At 35.0% G+C, this 18740-nt stretch overlaps 1 protein-coding gene across 1 annotated transcript in view; it reads left to right on the top strand.

Moving 5' to 3' along the window:
• Positions 1 to 18740, top strand: part of luzp2 (leucine zipper protein 2) — a 167036-nt gene that overhangs the window by 69676 nt on the left and 78620 nt on the right. Inside the window, exons 2-4 of the mRNA XM_008405682.3 lie at positions 6730 to 6847; positions 11902 to 11972; positions 16591 to 16672. Coding sequence (XP_008403904.2) covers positions 6730 to 6847; positions 11902 to 11972; positions 16591 to 16672 — 271 coding nt within the window. The remainder of the gene's footprint in view (positions 1 to 6729; positions 6848 to 11901; positions 11973 to 16590; positions 16673 to 18740) is intronic.

The following is an 18740-nucleotide window of genomic DNA, read 5'->3' as shown; positions in this document are numbered from 1 at the left end:
GAGTCTCACTGTGGTATCAGCTGCAATTTCAACATTTAGGTTTTCCTCACGTGTGGTTATTGTTTTCAGTGTGAGAATCTACTCCAAAATGTCCAATAGAAACATTAGCATCATCAAGATCATTTCATGTCACAGTGAAAATTATTGACAATATAGTGACCAAAGTGGATCAAACGAATTGTTAAGACTGAGATAGAAAATGACCAAATCCAGTCAAACTCAAGGTCGTATAAGCTTAGCTTTTTATTTTTTGTTGGTACGATGAGACATTTTTCTTCTTACCAGCTGAATGTTTATACTTTTTGCGGTTTTTGTGTAAATGCGAGTAAAGGGAGATGGGAGTTTCAGCATTGAAAATGTTCCCTCCTTTTTCATGAGGTTCTTACCTAAAAGTAGTGATTATTTCTTAGTAGCTATATGCCGAGAGGTAGGGTGCAATAAACAGAGGCACAGAAAGTGTCTCCTACTTATGCATTAAAAAGCCTGCGAGTAATCATTTAATTATTCATCTAATATGCTAAGTATTTCTTTTTCAATGCTCTAAATTTCTCATGGTTGAAAATTACATGACTTAAAAAAATGACTAAAGAGGAAGTCAATTCCGGGGATAAAAATTAAAAGGATCTTGTACATTTTTTAAACTTTCTTTCACTAGTTTTATTCTATATTGACTTGATAAATGTAGACTGTTTAATGGTGGCTGTTATGAAAATGTACAATATGTTGTTGGAAATACAGGTAAGAAAACAGAAAACAGGTAAGATTAACAATATCTCCAGTAATTGCCTATGTGTAAAACTGGTTTGGTTTAGCTAAATTTTATCAGTTTGAGCCATAAATATATAAATAAATATGTAAATTGAAATTATTCTGCACTTATTTACAAAGCAACCCAGCTTTTATTATTGTAGAGTCTGTTTAAATTGTTTTAACGTAGGATCTTCAGAAATGGCAGAAAAGATCATCATGAAAAAGCGACTTCCCATCAAAGTGAAAATTTTCACTGTGCTGAAGTGACAAAAAACAGTTATTGCAAACTGCGCACATTCACAATATTTATCGCAAGTTAGTAAAACAGAAGCTATTTGTGGAGAAATGTTACAGTAAATATTTTAAGGTCTGCCTGCCTTTTGTGAATAATATAAAACTACAAAAAAGAAGAAAAAAAATCTAGTGAACATCTAAAACTAATATCCTGACATACTGAGACATTCAAGGTCTCTAAACTGCACTGACCTTTATTAACCAAACAAAATTGGCTTCCTCATCACCAGTTGTTTCATCATTTCCCCTGACTAAACAATTAAGGCAGATTTAGTGTCAGACATCCCCTGACATGCATGCAATTAATATTCCCTGCTGTCTGCCTTGTTTATACAGCAGTTGGTAAACATGACTGACTTTTGTTTTAGATGCTCTATGGTGGTCATGCTCTGCTAGAAGAATATATTAATTTGCTGACAGGCCTTGGGCAGCCCTCCTTATTAAAAGTATTTATTTGCCCAGTTTCAACAGCATAATTAATCCAGCCTGAAATTGGAAGTACAGTACCATTGGCTGCCCAGAATCCGCTGGATAGTAAATAAAGTTGTTTTAAGATCAGTTGAATTTGTGAGGATTCTGCCTTCAAAAACTTTAGATATTTACTGTCGATCTTATAATCTGAACTATGTTACGTTAAGTTTGAATATTCTCCTTGGCAACACAGCCAGTGTTTGAGTTTTCATTTGATAGTTCAAGCTTTGGAAACAATTGTCAGATTTATTTAATCAGATTACCATATTCAGGAAGTTGCTGGAAAATATAAAATTTTCTCAGTCTGGAAAGTTACTTTGTGTTGATGGAAACCTTTTAAGTTCTAAATGCTTATATTTATATGGTACTCTGAGTTATGAAATTATACATTTTTTGCAGGCTGTACAGTTTTGGGAAATACACAAATATTTCAGTGTGGAAAGTTACTTTGCGTTGGATTATAATTTTTTGGTTCACTGTGTTCATGTTTTCAAGGTAGTCTGACTCAATTAGAAAGTGAGGCTTTCTTTTTCATAGGCTGTAAGCTGCTGGGAAATATTCAAATATCTCCGTCTGGAAAGCTACTTTGTGTCCAAAAAAAACATCTGGTTATGCCTAAAAGATAGCAGCTTGCTGTCTGTGTGTTCACTGAATTATGTGCACAGCTGACATTTGAAATGCGTGATTGATAGAGCTCAGACGAGGCTGTTGGTGGGTATTAAAGTGACAGGTCTCATAGTGGAGAGGCCTCCAAAGGCACTGAGCCCCAGGGAATCCTTTAATTTGTCCTTGTCTAAAATGTTGTCCGTCTCTTGTAAATTTTCCAGAAATAGCTATGCTTATGTTGTGGAGCGGAAGGCATTGGGTTACTCAACCTGCTGACACACTGAGCTTCTCATGTTTACTGCAGCTAATTGCTAAGCAGTCTGTGGTGGGGAATATCTTCAATGTCACTGCATAATTTAAAGTCAATAGCCAATACAGTCTCAAAACAGGCAAGGGAATAATTTCCCAGCCCCACTCTCTTCCAAGCAAAATGTAAAAATAATGAGGCAATATGGACATTAGATGTAAAGATTTATCCTGATTATATGAATGCAGCTAACCATGAGTCCATTATGCAGTGTGTCCTTGAAAGTTTTGATGGACGCATGCAGAGACTAGACTAAAAGCTCTGTCCAAACATGTCGAGATATTTTGTAAAACAGACTTGTTTTCATTTTTTATGATGGAAGTGGATTGAAAAGCTTATCTTTCTAAACCTGGGAAATATATTTGAAACAAAAGAAAAACAAAACATCTAAAAGTTGGTTGACACCAGACACCCTGCTTTAGAGTTACTGTTCTTGTTATTCCAAAGGCTATTTAATTTGTGCACTTACCTGTACCACATCCAACATGTTGCCACCTGAGCCTTTAGCTTGCAGCTTTGTTAAAACCAGGCATATCCAAGTCCTGAACTGTTAGATACATTACTTCTCCAACAGCCCAGGTCAAGTTTACCTTTTAATGCCTTTGAGCGTAATGTTGAATTGCATAGAGATTCTAAATTTAGTCATATTGAAGGCAAAATTGGGATGACAACTGAGTAATTTTAAAAACAAAGAACCAAAACGCCATCTGCCTATCATGTCATTTGAAGTAGGTGAAGTGAAATAGGATTCAAGGAAGCCCAAAAGTCTGTGTATAGGGAGGTTATGACAACTTCCCGAAATAATGCCCTATTTTTATTTTTTATTTATGTTTTGCCAAAATTGAATTTTAGACCCAAATCAACTTTTGGCAAACCTGTGATGTTATTTTTTTAATATTTTTTTTTTCTCCAAAACCACAGGTGACAAAAAAATGACTCTGGCCATTATTTTCAGAAGGTGACAATATTTAAAGCCTCAATAAGACACGCAAATGCCAGACTAGCGCTTGGTCTGCACAAAGATTGATGACCCAAATCTATGAAAGTCATCATAGAAACATATTTTACTATAGAGAACGTTTTCAATTATAGCATGCAAGACGCTGTAGAGTGTTTCAAATAAATATCTAGTCTAAGGCAGCCCATTGAAATTCAAGTAATGTCTGGCATCCTTAACTGTGATAAAAGTACAGTTACAGGTATTTACAGGTCAGTGTATCTTAAACATTTTTTTCTATTTAAAACTAAGACTTGCCTTTCCTAATTGTCTGCAAATCAACTTTAATTTTCTGTTGTGCTTCAAATGTCATCAGCATTTCTAGTTCCACTACAGGGTATGCAGGAAAACATTTTTCTGAAATCTGCTATGACTCGAAGGGAAAGGAAATATTTGTCCTCTGTAATCTGCTTTTTTAAATGATACCCCCCTTTTAATCTTTGGAGTTTGATGAGTTTCATTATGACAGGCAGGGATCCATTCGCACAGCTCCAAAAAAAGAGGATTTCATTATCTCATCACTGCTGCTTTATGGACTTTTGCCTGGTGGAGCCATTTCTGATCAGAAGCTTTTTCGTGTCAGGCCTTTCAGCTGTCATCAACATCGCTGACTCAAACAAGCGTAGGCTTTGTTTAGACAGAGCATGCTAGAGTACTGAATTCTTTTGTACAATTATCCAGCTGTTACCATTTGTTTTCACTAATGAGGAATTTACAGTGAATTGGGCCGCTGAAATAAAAAATACTTAAGTCCTTCTGATATACATGTTTCTGTGTCAGTGAGGCTCAAATTACAGGCCTTATTCATTTCACGGATACCCCAGGGCCAATTCCATCGGGTAATGAATAATACGGCAGACTGGGAGGATTCCCTCACCCTATCTTCCCTCGTTGCATGAACCTGTAATAAATTTCCCGCCAATGCCATATGGTAGCAAGTCAAGTGTGGAATTTAGTACGTTGTGTTATTTATTTATTTCCCAGGTGTTGCTTTTCTGTTAGTGATTTATGTGTTATTGTGTATGATCTGCTGCTGGGATCTATGACACGGGGTGCGGAGGGTTTTTGGAAGAAAGCCCAGAATTGAACTGAAGCCATGGATTCAGAATAATGTTTCAGATTCAGTGGCGCTATAAGCTCCATCCACAAGCATTTTTGTTTTCTATTTTTATTCACCGGAGAAGGAAGCTCAGGCAAATTCTGGTTCACAAGAATGAGTTTAAAAAAAGAGGAAGTAAGCAGAAATAAGTAATAGGAACTGATATAACTGATATTTTGCTTGAATTTATTCAAGCTGACAGTATACTTCATACCCTTTTGACGCTAAGATAGAACTTTGAACTGCCATGTTGCTGAAATATACCATACACAGAAATCAAGGCAAATAATTATCCTGAGTGGAGAAGATGAATAAAACCAGACTAATTAGTTATAGATAGACCAAAAACCAAAAACAAACAACAAAAAACAACAAATAAAGTTCTATTCAATTATTTCAAAGACATGATGAAACTCAGTTTCTTTTTCAGGACATTTGACAATTTTGGTATTCCTGGTAAAAGTATGGAAAAACCTGTAAAATAAACATAATTACTCCCTGTTAGATAAATGTCCTTAGGCAGTGTTATTTTTGAAATTATAGTCACATTTTGTTGCCGTTGTGCACATTTTTCTAGATCGACACACATCTGCCTTACTTGAATGACATGTTCTGGTTTTTTTCATATTTTGAAGAGTTAGAAGAGAGTCGTGGATTAAAATTTCAAAAATGCATCCATTAACCATTGGAATCAGTTTAGTCAAATCTGTTAATTTTTGTGGGATTACATTTATGTCTTAATGCCAGTACAGTTTTTTGTCATTCAGGTAATCACATCCTACACGTCCCATTTAAAAAAGTTGTTATCCATTTGTGTTTATTAAGCTATATAAAGCTCAGATGAATCAGATATTTGGTTGATTTCAGGGAGTAAACAGATTATTTAGTTTCTTTTCAATCTTCTTTCAGCTTTCTCTAGACATTAGAATGTAACCTTTTAATTCTCTCTACTTTCTTCTAGTTTCAATTGCATTGAAAGACACCATACCACAGGAATATCACACTTCTACATTACCTTAATATGCATTTATCCATGTGTCCTGCTCAATTCCATCACAACACAGCTGACCTACCGCAGATTCTTTTGAAAATGTTGAAAGATTATATTACAAAAGTGCCACATCTCTCAGATGGCATGAATGATACACATGTGCATCACTGAAACGGAAACAATGGAACTCCAAGTTAAATATCACAGCAATCACACAATTCTAACATCACTTAACCTCACATTAAATTATGCAGATAGCTTACTCATGTCAGTATTCTGAAACAACAGTCACTCAATCTGAATAATTCAGTGAAAAATATCTAACCAATTAGGACACTCTTAAACCACTGATGTTTTCTCCTTAAATTGTCAGATGGTAATTCAACATAAAAGAAATTAAAATAGATGGTGACAACACAGAAAACTGCCTGACTGTGATGAAGCAAAACACTGTGAAGTTCACCCTCTTATTCTTAGTATACATGCACTATTTAGAGCAGGAGTGCATGACATTTGGCACGTTTCAAAAAAATGACAGAACTTAACTTTCACAAAATCTCTTTTGTTTGTAACTTTTTGAGCAACATAACTTTTTGTGTGTTTTTTTTTCAAAACACTGGGATACCATACGACATAGGGAACATTGCCACAGCAGCTTTGATCACTAGAAGATGCTTCCAGAGTCTGAGCTTTAGACTCTGGTATTCTGAGTGTTTAAAAATTAAGCAACTCCTTTTTAGGTCAAACAACCATGAAAGGAAGTAAAGCTGCTTTCTATTAAAGCATTTAGGATTATCATAAGCTTGGTGGTTAGATATCGCTAAATAAACATGCTTAGTTACTCTCGATGGTTTTTGTTAAACATGTTTTTGCACAAAACATTTTAGTGCAGATCACTACACAATGTTCCAGTTTTTGAAATAATTCTGTAAAATGTTGCAGTGTGACAGCTAATTGTTCAATGACCCAGTGATTTTTACTTTACAGTTAATTTTGAATTTTGAATTCAAGCTCCAGAAAATATAAAACAAAATATAATTCAATACTTTTTTGCTCGAGAGATATTAGTTTCTCTCTCTCTGGTGTTCTTTTATTTGAAAAGTAAGTGTTTCACTGCATGTTGAAACACGTCTATCTCTCAAGAGCTCTCTGATGATTGAATTTCCTCAGCTCATGGCAAACATTAAATCGTGAAATCTCTCTCCTCTCGATAGACAAAGCTACGATGGTTTGGAGAAGAAGCTAAAAGAAGTCTTCAGTGAACGAAGCAGCATCTTGCATCAGCTCTCAAAGACATCAAAGGAACTGGACAGCATAAAAGGCAACCTTCAGGTGAGAAACTGCTTCTCCTTATAATTCAGCACGATGAGCATCATGTTTCAGCTGGTAGTTTTGAGTTGTAGGTCAATCATAAAAATAAAAAAAAAATCCATTTTAGCTTTTTGATCATTATGCTGTAAGCCAACTGATTATTATTTAATAAATATGTGAAGAGCTTTGCCTGAGCCAAAAGGTGAAGCTCCCAATTTAGCGATCGATCTATGATCCTACCCTCATCTATGGCCATAAGCTTTGGAAAGTGACTGAAAGAATTAGATTCCTGTGTCTGAGTTTATAAATGCAGAATACACCCCAATACTACAGTGCTACATAAAATGTTGTAGCCAAATAACGTGGGCTTGGCATGCAGAAACACATGCTAATAAATGAAAACTTCTAGAGCTACAACAGAAAGATTTTTTCACAATCTGTTGTTCAAAATTCTCAACATATTTCCAAATGGAGTTTTAATTGAAATCATAAGTATTTACATTCAGCTTTTTGGTTTTTTTTTTAACTTACAATTATTGATTCCACTGTGTTCTTTAGATTTCATTAGATACTTGTACTTTGTTGTTCTCTTAGGTTTAGGTTTTATTTTTATGTTTGTTGTTATTTACATCAGCTCTGTACAGTGTAAACTTCATAACTTTTTCTTTTATACGAGGGGTTTCCTTTGCCTCGGGTTCAGTTTTAAAAGCTCCAGATTGCAGCAGATAGCTAGCAGATTGCCACATCAGCATCTGCTAGCTTTTCCTGAATTATTAAATTATTGAATTTCCCAATCACCAATTGCAGTTACGACATTCCTCTGCTTTGCTCTGTCAGGAGAGTTGCACTATGTAGTAATAGTTTAGTATCCGAATTCAGAGCATTCTCTGAAACTGAGTTTCATTTGTTATGAGTGTCACCCATTTCCTGAAGTAAATAAGACAAAAATTTATGTCATTGTACAGATGAGTTGAAAGCTGATATTTAGTAGTTTTAAAACTTGATAGACATTTAATCAACATCAGATTATTTAATATTTATAATGACAGAATTAAGACGTAGATCTCAATAGTATTTTAATTTATTGTTAATAATCAGTGACCAATGGCTTTTCATTATATTTAGGAGCCTAATGGATTTTCAACATCTCAAACTACCTTATTTTGTCATATTTTCTACAACAGTTATTGCATTTAGATGTATCAAACTATCATCAAAGTGATAGGATTTGTTTTTGGTTTTTTTTGTTATTAGTGTTCATTAGTCTTTTCTATTAGTTCTGCTTTGTTTCTATTTTCACTTCAGTTCCTTCTTCCACAGCTGTTCCTCCATTTAATTTCAAAGTATTGTTTTTATCACCCTAGAGGAAGTTTACTAAGTCATGATGTAATCATCAGTGCTTTTCTGAGTTATTTGAAGATTTTGTAATTTTAGTATGCAAACTTTTGACTTTGAAGTTGCACAGCAACTTTGTAAGGGGAATATGACATAAATTATAAATGAATGGATGCATATTCTCAATATTCTATCACTTAACAAACAAAAACCTTATATTTTTAGTCTGATTTCATATCCTGCAGGAAAGAAAACGACATATGACACATTGGATGTATCTCAGCAAAAAAGTTGGTTGATTAATATGAAAGAACCTTGGACACTTTAAAATTGCTCAGTATTCAGATGTTAAAGTTTTCTGAGAATTTTTGCATAACACAATTATCTCAAGCCAGGGCATTGCATAACAAATTGTGATAATTATTTAAGACTAAGCTCATTATCTGAAGTAAATGGAAATTAATTTATACAATTTAATTTAATTATGTCACATTTTTCAGTCACAGTGATCAAATCGAAAACGTTTGTGGAAAAAATGCCGCCTACCTTGATAAGTAGACCACGGTTCTCTTACTGTTGATGTTTTAAAATTTTCTGGCATAACTAATACCCAGCGAAGTCCCATTTGTCCATTTGGAATTGTGTCTATTTCCAGCTCCACTATGAGCTTTTCATATGTCTGTTAAAAGTTGTAAAGACTCAGGTCGTCTGGCCACCATCATCCAGGACACAGGATTTGATGTGTGTTCACTCCAGGCAAGCAGAGCTGGCACCCATCTTTGCCCAGGGACCTGCTCCTGTTTGTTGGGCAGGGCAGAGGTTGAGTTAGATTTAAATTAGGTTGCTGTGGAACAAATCTATGCTTTAGAGCTAAGGATCCATCTCCATAAATATCATTAACTTTTTAAACAAAATCAACGTCAGCAGAATAAAGCAGTGCTATGTTTCTTCAAAAGACAAAGGAGCGAGTGCTTATCTTTCTAACAAGTTGGCCTCTAGGTCCAGGTCAGCAACCTCAATAATTAAACTTTCTGTGACGAGGGGGATTTTTGCTTGGCAGCATGCCCCAGTGATGTTGTTAAGAAGTTAACTCTGAGTTCAAAGCAGTTCTTATGTTGTCACGTTTTCTTAGCGTTATCTGCAATATAAAGTATGACTGAACATTATTACCCAGTTATGTAGACTGAATAAGCTCCAATGACTCTAAATTGAAGATTGTATGCAGTAAATTTTTTATTCATAATACAATGATGATGTAAGATGATGATTTACAATCTACCTGTGATGCAATTCGAACACACTGTTTGTTTTAAATAAAAAATCATCCATTAAACTACCTAACAGGCTTTAAGACGAGACTATTCTGGAAGAGTGAAACTGGTACTGTTTTGCTTAAACAAGTAAAACATTTTACCTGCAGACAATTACTGAACTCTGACATTATTTAAGACTAAAACTTACTCAGTTGTTTTGGAAAGAGCACAGTCTTCAAGAATAATTGCCTCTGTTTTTAATTCAGTTTGGTGGAACAGGATGTTGTGGTGTTATGCAATTTGTATTTTACCGTTCTTAATGAGAGTTATGTTTTACTCTGTTTTGTATTTGCATCTTAAATGTTTTGTAATATTATTCATGCAATTTATTTAACTAAAAGCATGCCTCTATAATATTCCAAATTAGCTAAAATTATCAGGTGCAGTTGTTTGGTTGTCCCTATACAAATAAGCTAAGAAATTAAACTATTTTAACAGAAAATAAATGTGGTTATTTTTAAAGGTGAAATAAATGTTGAGATTTAGTCCCGATGTAGAACTAAAAGAATCTTGAGATAGACAATTTTACCTCTCTTTAATGTCTAAACAGTTTAAAGTTGTGATGTAATGAAAGCATTTTTTGAGCAAAGTACAAAAGAAAAACAAACAAACAAAAGAAATATGTGTCTCTGGTAACTCTTTATTTGAAGGGGGGTGAATAAGACAGTTTAAACTTTACCTTTAATAACAAAAAGTTACCTAATTTTTAAAGTGCAATCAGTAATACTTTTATAACAAATTTATATCAGTAATGATTTCTTGGTTAATGTCAACTTGTCATAACAAAGACATTTTGAATAATGTCAACTTTGTATTAAAAGTGTCATAATTTACCGAATGACACTTTATGACAACAGTCATAAATATTCATGAAGGTTTATTCATGTTCATGACAGGAGTTATGTCATGTTTATGACATGACAGTCTTATTCACCCCCCTTCAAATAAAGTGTTACCGTGTCTCTTCACCAGTTTGGTATTATCTAGAGGCTTTGGAGGGGAGCGTATTTCCTCCCTGCTATTGGATAGATTCAACCATAACAACCAACCTGTCAAAGCAAAGTTGCCACAGTAAAAGCTCTAATGGGGTACTTTAAAAAACAGAATCCAAGATGATTATAGCAGATCCATTAAATCCGCCAAACTGTGTTGCTCTTCTTGAACCAGAATTGTTTTTCCAGTAAAATGTCACAGTTGTTGGGTCGTCCCAAGATCTAAGGATTATTGAGGCTTTATCAAAACCTTGAAATTTGTGTGATTTTCTTCAATCAACCCTAAGTAAATCGTGCAGTGTGTGGGAATGTTTTCTCTGATAAAAATAGGCCACTGCCACCAGGAGTAATGGAGCCTGTATGTGGTCTGCAAAAGACGTTTATGAAGGACTTATAAATCAAACTAACACCCAACTAAGTACACTTATTCAAGATCAAGTTGGCCTTGCTTGTAAACAGAAATGAGAACAGATGGCAGCAGCGAGAGACAGAGACAAAAAGTTGCTTTTTAAGTTGGATGGTTTCCAGCAGTCTTCAGTCTGCACATTAAGATAGGGGTGCCACCTTTGTGGGTCATGCTGTATATAAGCTCAATCAGACTGTGGTTTTTGGAGGTCATTTCAATGACTGTGATGTTATTTAGGTCGGTGTGTTGAAATCTTGATGGCATATAGAGCATGTGACTCAAAACCTCCCCACCAGAATATTACATAGAAATTGATCAGCTATATTCCTTTAGAAATAATTGGAATTATTGATCCACTGTCATCAGCATCTGTTTGCTTGAATTTTTATATTTTTCTATCAATATCGTTAGCATAGTTTTGTATGCTCTAGGTGCATTGGTTCTCCTCCTTTGGGAGAGAAAAAAAGACAGTCAGTTTGTATTGACTTGTGTTAATTAGCACAGACTTTCAAGCATATTTTAAAAACAAACTCTCCCTTTGATTCCAGATTTCCCCCAGAACTCTGCGCTTCTCGGCTCCACTCTGAACTAATATAAGATCTCAAAGGGCTTATGGGGCAATCAAATATATCACTAATTCCTAATTACCCATCAGGAATCTGGTTAGCCACCAGCAGAAACCAATCTGTGCATCTGTGTGTGCTCTCATTAGGACATTCATCAACAGATTGTTAAAAGCAATACAATTTAGAAAAGGGACATCAACAGGGTTCCACATCTGTTGCACATTATTTTAATTTTTAACACTTTCCTCAATTATTGTATAATTTCAGATTATTTTCACACCGACTGGATTTGAGTCCATCTTTACTAAATCCCTGGGAATTCTAGGAAACATGTACTAAACAGAGCGAGTTCAAATGTGTATGCACTGTGCATTTCCCTTGTTTGATGCTCTGAATTGCCATGCAATATAGAAAGCTGTGCCTTTGCTTGAGAAAAAAAATAGTGTCTTTTGTTTTCTTTCAGTCCCTGAAAAATGATGAGTCAGTGGCCAAGAAGGATGTGCAAAGGATTCTGGAGCTCAGCCACAAACAGAGGTAAAACCAGGCACCATGGAGGATTTAGAAAGGAGATCTTGATCATTGTCTCCTAATTTGCAATGCTTTCTGTTATGATTTGCAAAATTGTTTATATTTATCAATAAAATAATATGTCAAATTAGATAGATTGTAATAACTTGAGGTTATTTTTTCTGGCATTTTGTTTTAAAAATCTAAAGGAAGTTTCAGTTTATATGTATGTATGCCAGATGAGAACTCAGCCACAGTGTAATTTCTAAGATAGTTTTCAAGGTCTTTTGGAATCAAAACATAAAAGTCTGAACCCATCCTCATAAATGGCCTCTGGTCAATTTGTCCCTTTGGACAATTTGATATGTTTCTTTTGTCTAACCATTGTTTTTATGTACTTAAGCAGCCGGTAAGAATTAACTTGTGTCAACTTTAGTTTGCTTTTAACAGAAGCCATAGAAAAATTACATACAAAAAGTACATCACTATTGCAGTTTGATTTTGTTTTATGTTTTGGTCCTTTATGTTGAATCCGTTCAAAATGTCAAACTTGTTTGTCCTCAAACAAGCTAGGATATTTTATTAAGTACTCTAACCAAATTACATGTATGTGATAAAAAGAAATTTGCATTTTGATGGATTTTAAACACATTTACACAAACAATATAAATCCATCAGGATCCATGTTGCTAACAATTTTTCACAGTTGAGTCTACTCTTATTAAATATGAGACATTATGACAGCACATAAAAAATGTTTTAAAAGACTGTGATTGAATTATATAACAAAATGTGAATTAGATAGCAGAGCTGATTCCAAGAAACCCCAACAAACCTATGCTTGGTCCTCTCAGAACCTCCTGTAAAAGATCACTTGTTTTTTTTCCCCCCCTTTTTGATTTGTATATAATTGAAGATGCAAAAGTACAAAATTACGAAGTGGGTAAAACAACCAGCTTCCTTAGTGAAGTTATAGACTGTCCAAGCAATCTTTAAAACATCCTTTATTCAGAAGGTGGCTTTGTCTGGTTTCCACTGAGTTATCTGACTTGGTTTTCAGGTTTTGGAGTAATAACTACTTGAAGCAATTTTTAACGAAAAACGATGCCAACAAAACAGTACATTTACAAAATCAGATTTTATTTAGTTGAATAATGAATGTTACATGTTAAACATAAATTCTAAAGTTACGGAATATTTTTTAATGAGATTTGTGTATTTCAATTCTCTAAGCTTACACGAAGAATCTAAATATGAATAGGAAAAAAAAGCTGCATACTGTAGTTGATGCTGTTTACTATAATTGATGGTGTGGTCTAGTTTATTTATGGTAGAGAAAGAAGCAAGCAGGAGTTGAAAAATAAGAAACTAACTAGTGTACCTAAAACATGATTATTCAGGCTTTATTCCCCTAACATACGAACAGCCATCTGTGATATTTAGGGCTTTTTTTTTTTTCTTTTTTTTACCAGTTAGTATCATCTGATTAAAAAAGTGTGTAATACGTCTTTTCATGATCAGGAATCACGTGTCGCCTCACATGCTCTCTGAAAGGCTATAGAAGTCTTGTGAGCAAGATCTTGATCGCCAATCAATAGTCCATCACATGGCAGCTCTCACATGTCATCAAGCTAAAAACCATAAAGCAGCAGTTTGGCTCAGTGTTGCTTACCTAGCATTTTGGGAGGCACGGTTTTTTTCAGGGTGTTATTAATCCACCTTTGGATTTCCACGGCTGCCAAGAGCAATTACTTGCTGACTCCATTATGGCAGATGCAGACAGGTGATTCATTGCAAGTCATTTATTTCTGACATCTCTTAACAGAGATTTGATTGCTTTCTGAAAATAATTTTACCCCAAACTGTGACAGAACAGAGATGTTTCCCAACAGAAAAGACACTCATGGTTGGAACATAACATTCCATGTTTTGATTATCAACAATTAACTCGACTGAACCTGCTATAAAAACATGTGCTACTTCCTCACTAGAGTGATGTGTATCCCTTTTGTCAGCGTGGACAGTGTTTTGCTTGTTTGTACCTCAAACTGTTTCCTTGTCTTGGATACAGGCATTTATATTATGCTGATTACTCTAAAGAAAATATGCTTTACTGGTCTTACACTAAAAGACAAGACCATTGGCATCTGAAATATTTGTGAAGCATCAAGATCCTTTATAAAGTGACTGTTGCTGTTATCTTGAAAGGTACTGCAGATTCATTACACCACATTTTCCCTATGCCCTATGCACTTTTAAATTTACAGCCATGTTTAGACATATTAGTAGACTTTTTGAATTTAACTTGGCTGCCTCTTGTGATGTGATTTCTACAAGCATTTTTTCAAAGCAAGGACTCACATCACCAGCCTACTTAATATATAATTCATTGTGCTTTGCTGTTATCTGTGCACGGGAAAATCAAACAGTACAGAAATAGCCTCAACATTATAACACCCATTTACATTTATGCTAGATGTATAATAAATGCAAAAACAGTTTTTACACAGCAGGCTAAAAACTCTGTGGGTCATTCCAGAGAATACATAAAATGTCATTGGAAAAAGCAAAAATCAAGTATCTTTCAAAAGTGTCCAAATTCACATATCATTAACCAGGCTTTTTAATGCAAAACTGAGTTCTGAGCATGTTAACCGCAAATTTCATGTAAATGATGCAAGTAGTTCATGACAACAAGAACTGAGTTGAATATATCATTTTCAGCTCAAAAAGAAGTGGGAACAAAAATATTATTTATAGGACCCTGCATTATAGACCCCTTTTAAATATTTCTTACAATGACAAACCTCAATAAATAAAACTTTGATGTATTTTCCTAGGGATTTTGTATTCTCAAATTAAATGGCATAAATAACAATTGTGAAGTTGAACTCCCCATGCAAAAGAAACAATTTCCACAATGCATAATACTGCCAACATGCCAACTTATCAAGTGGAAGCTTTGTCCAAGATAATGTGCAGAGTTAGTTTTCTGCCACGCATATATTTATTATATGTTGACTAAAAATCTTTGTTTTGCTTTCATTTTATCTGAGCTTTGTTCCGTACAATGATTATGGCAAACTGCAGTCAGGATCTTTTAAGGGTGCAGTTGCTTTCTTCTTGCCAATTAATGCCCCTGATATGAACCACTTTGTGCTCAAACATAGTGTTTATTATGGAAATTCTGTTCCAGCAACAAGTCTATCATTAGAACATTACTTGGGTTCTGGTCAGAAACTCCAAAAAGGCCTAAAAATCATAACTGATGTAAATGATGCAAGTGAACCATTGAACTGATGTTCAATGGTCTTGGTTCTTCCAACCTGAAGTTGCAAAGAGGCGACCCTGTCGCTTAATCAAGACACTCAGACAGAGGAGTATGAGCATCCCCACCCCACCTGACACCTCTCTCCCTGGGAAACTTCGGAGGAGGAGTGAGTCCAGCTCCTCTCCTGGAATTTGATTTCAGAGCTCAAGCTGTGAGTCCTGTTATTTCCTGCTGGGACTACTCAACCCGACACAACAACTCTGGCATCTCAGTGAGGTGACATTCCATGTCCTAAAACCAGATTATGCTGCCAGCACTACAAGCACAGACAACATTCAGAACCTTTGCTTCTTCCAACCTCAAGTCACAAAGGGGCATCTGTCTTGCTCACTGTGGAAAACTCAATCAAGACACTCAGCCGGGGGCTGAGAATCCCCACCACGCTTTTGCCTGTCATTCAACTTGCATGGCAACTGATCCGTTCTTACCTGCATGTGGTGGCCCACCGAGAGGGGACTTCCTGTATATTCTTCTGGCTGAGCCCCAAGAGCCAAAGCCTGGCTCCAGAAAAGAGCCCAAGTCTCCCTAATCCGAATGAGGTTTGCCTCTTGCTCTTGTCAGCTGTCTTATTGGAATCCATAAAAGCACCAGGACATGTTAAGAAGACAAAAAGAAGAAACACTGCTCTTAATTTTAAAGTGTAAGCTTTTTGATTTTTAGTTGGTAAGTTCCTTTGGAAACCAGGATGCAGATAAAAATAAAAGGGCTCAATAGTTATACATGATATACACTTCAGGGTTTATTAGTAAGTACATTTGAAAATGTTAATTCTTTTCTTTCCTGTTTGACTTTGTGCTACTCTTTGCTGCTCTGTCTCATAAAAAATCTCAGACAAATACACTTTAATTTGTTGCTTTACTATATATATATATATATATATATATATATATATATATATATATATATATATATATATATAAAAACATTCATAGGTTTTGAACTGTTTTGGAAGGCACTGTGTAAGAAAACAAAATAGTAAATTTGTATTTTGAGCATTGTATTGCATTTAGGAATAGTACTGCACAATGCTGATTTTTCTTCCCCAAAGATTGACAACAAACATTTGTTAAGAAAATCTACCACTATTAAAATCATTGTGAATAAATTAGCTTAAATCAAGTGTTGCTTTTTTTTGCCTTTTCTACTAAATTAAAACTATTTTATTGTGAGTAGTAGTTGTTTCTACACAAAAATCTATTTTCTCTCAAAGGAGTGTGCTTTAGAAAACCATTCAGAGGTGGAGTAGTAAAGGGCTCGGAGAGTGTAAGGACGATGTGCTAACAGGGTGTTTCTCACTTCCCTGCCACTTGACAGAGAGGAGATGAAGTCCCTCCAGGCAGCCCTGCAGAAGCAGCTGGATGAGGCAAATGAGAAAGCTGAAAAGCAGCAGGCCACGGTAAGACAGAGATGACCTCACCATCAGCGCTCGGTCTCCTCTAACCAGCCCCGTCACCTGTCACACAGCCCCCCTCGGTGATCGACGCTCATTACGCAGCAGCTGGCTTTTTCTTCCGTCTCACAACTCTAAACCGAAACTCTGACACAGCAGGAGAAAACCTTTTGCCACATCTTATTTGTTTGGTTCCAGTTCTGAAACCCTGATCTAATGTGTTTATTGTGATATAAGCTGATGAAAAGTTTTCATGACTATTTTCAGTAACTTACTCAACAAAGTTACTTTTCTTTAGATAGTCAGATTTTCACAGATTTTTAAATGTATCATGTTACTTATAGCAAATGACATCATTACTTTAAACCACATTCTTAGGCCATTAGATATGCAGAGAATACACTGCCATTATTCAGAGGGAAGTGAAGAGTGACCGTACATAATTTAGGTTGCAAAATAATATTACAGATGGACGGTTTTTGCTGTTTATTTAGTTTCTTTTGCAAAGTATTGAAATTGAGTTAATAGTGTGCTTATCCAAATATTTCATAATTGCTAAAACTACACAGACTTTAAATAAAAAGTCTAACTCATTTACAAAGGTAATTTATTTTTCTTATATAGTTTATGATTTCTACATTCTATGAATACTGATACATTGGCTTTCCCTTTTACTTCCAAAACTGAAGACAGACACAATTTTAAGAAGGACAAACAAAGATAAATATAAGCATCACTATTCATTCCTATTTCAGATTTATAAGAAGTCACTTCAGCACTGACTCACTTTCATGTATTTAGTGCTAAAGCTCCTTCTTGTGATGTAAAGACTTATCTGGTTTTTGATATTGCAACTATAGGAGATGGTTACTAGAGATCAATAAACATATTTTTAAAAGTAGATATTTTAATCTGCATCATGTAGATTAACATATCTACATGAAGTAAGTTATAGGCTATCATCTACTTCAGATTATATTTAAGATATTCTTGATTTTGCAAGATGTAATCAGGTACAGGTGTGGTGTTTGAAACTCTACTTAGCTTTTGCGCCCATTCATGACTTAATAAGAGGGAGATTGTTTTTTTCACCTATTGTCTGTTTGGTTTGAATAGTTATTTTACTTTCCCAAAATAAATCATTTGGACAATGTTTTATTTTTTTTATGATTAGTCTTATTATCTTTGTCTGATATTAACATTTGTTTGATGATCTGAAACCTACACATAAAAAAAACTGTTAGGGTGCAAATACCTTCTAATTTAATCCTGATGTCATATCAGCAAGGACACATTTTACACAAGTCATTTAAATTCTAAATTAGTAGTTTTGACCTCCAGCTTTTGCAAAAAGATTGATTTGCATTTATACAATACCTGTAATAATAAGCTCTCACATTTTCAGTCAAAAGAAATACTTTCTGTGTAACTTACTTACCTCCACAATTCCTGCTCACTTGTTAAATAAAATAGTTTATCTGCTATAAATTGGACTGCAGGACTGACTCACTGCATGCATGTGGCTTGGTACTAAAAAGAACAGAGGCTACTTCAGTACTGACTCACTCCCAATTATTCAAAATTCAACTTGTTCTTGTTATGTAAAGATAGTTTAAGGCATTTATGTCTTTACAACAGTAGACAGTCTTTGCCTCATATTTTATGTCAAGGCCTTCAGATATCCTGAGAAAATACACAGCCACATTTTGAAACACTCTTCTCCTCTAGTGGATGTATTGGTTTTCCTCTTCTGTAGCTTGAAAGTCTGACACAAAGCGAGAGATCCGACACCTGACTTACATGTTTTATCCAAGATAAAGAGATTTATGAGCTGTCAGAAACATCGAACATAGCTGATGCTAAAGGGTGACACAAGCTTGCCTCCTAAAGTCATGCATTACCCCTTTAACCTTTGTGTGAGTAATCACTGCCATGGCACAATCTCATCCACCCAGCCAGCCAATATGTGAGTTCTTGGAACCTCTGGGTGGCTTCTTCTTCAATGTATTATGTAAAAATGTCAAATTGCATAGCATAAGTTGTGGCTAAGCAATGGCTTAGCCACAATTACGGG

This window comes from Poecilia reticulata, chromosome 3 (assembly GCF_904066995.2).
Source record: "Poecilia reticulata chromosome 3, P_reticulata-male-v2, whole genome shotgun sequence".
NCBI lineage: Eukaryota > Metazoa > Chordata > Actinopteri > Cyprinodontiformes > Poeciliidae > Poecilia > Poecilia reticulata.
This window is presented reverse-complemented; position numbering and strand designations above follow the sequence as displayed.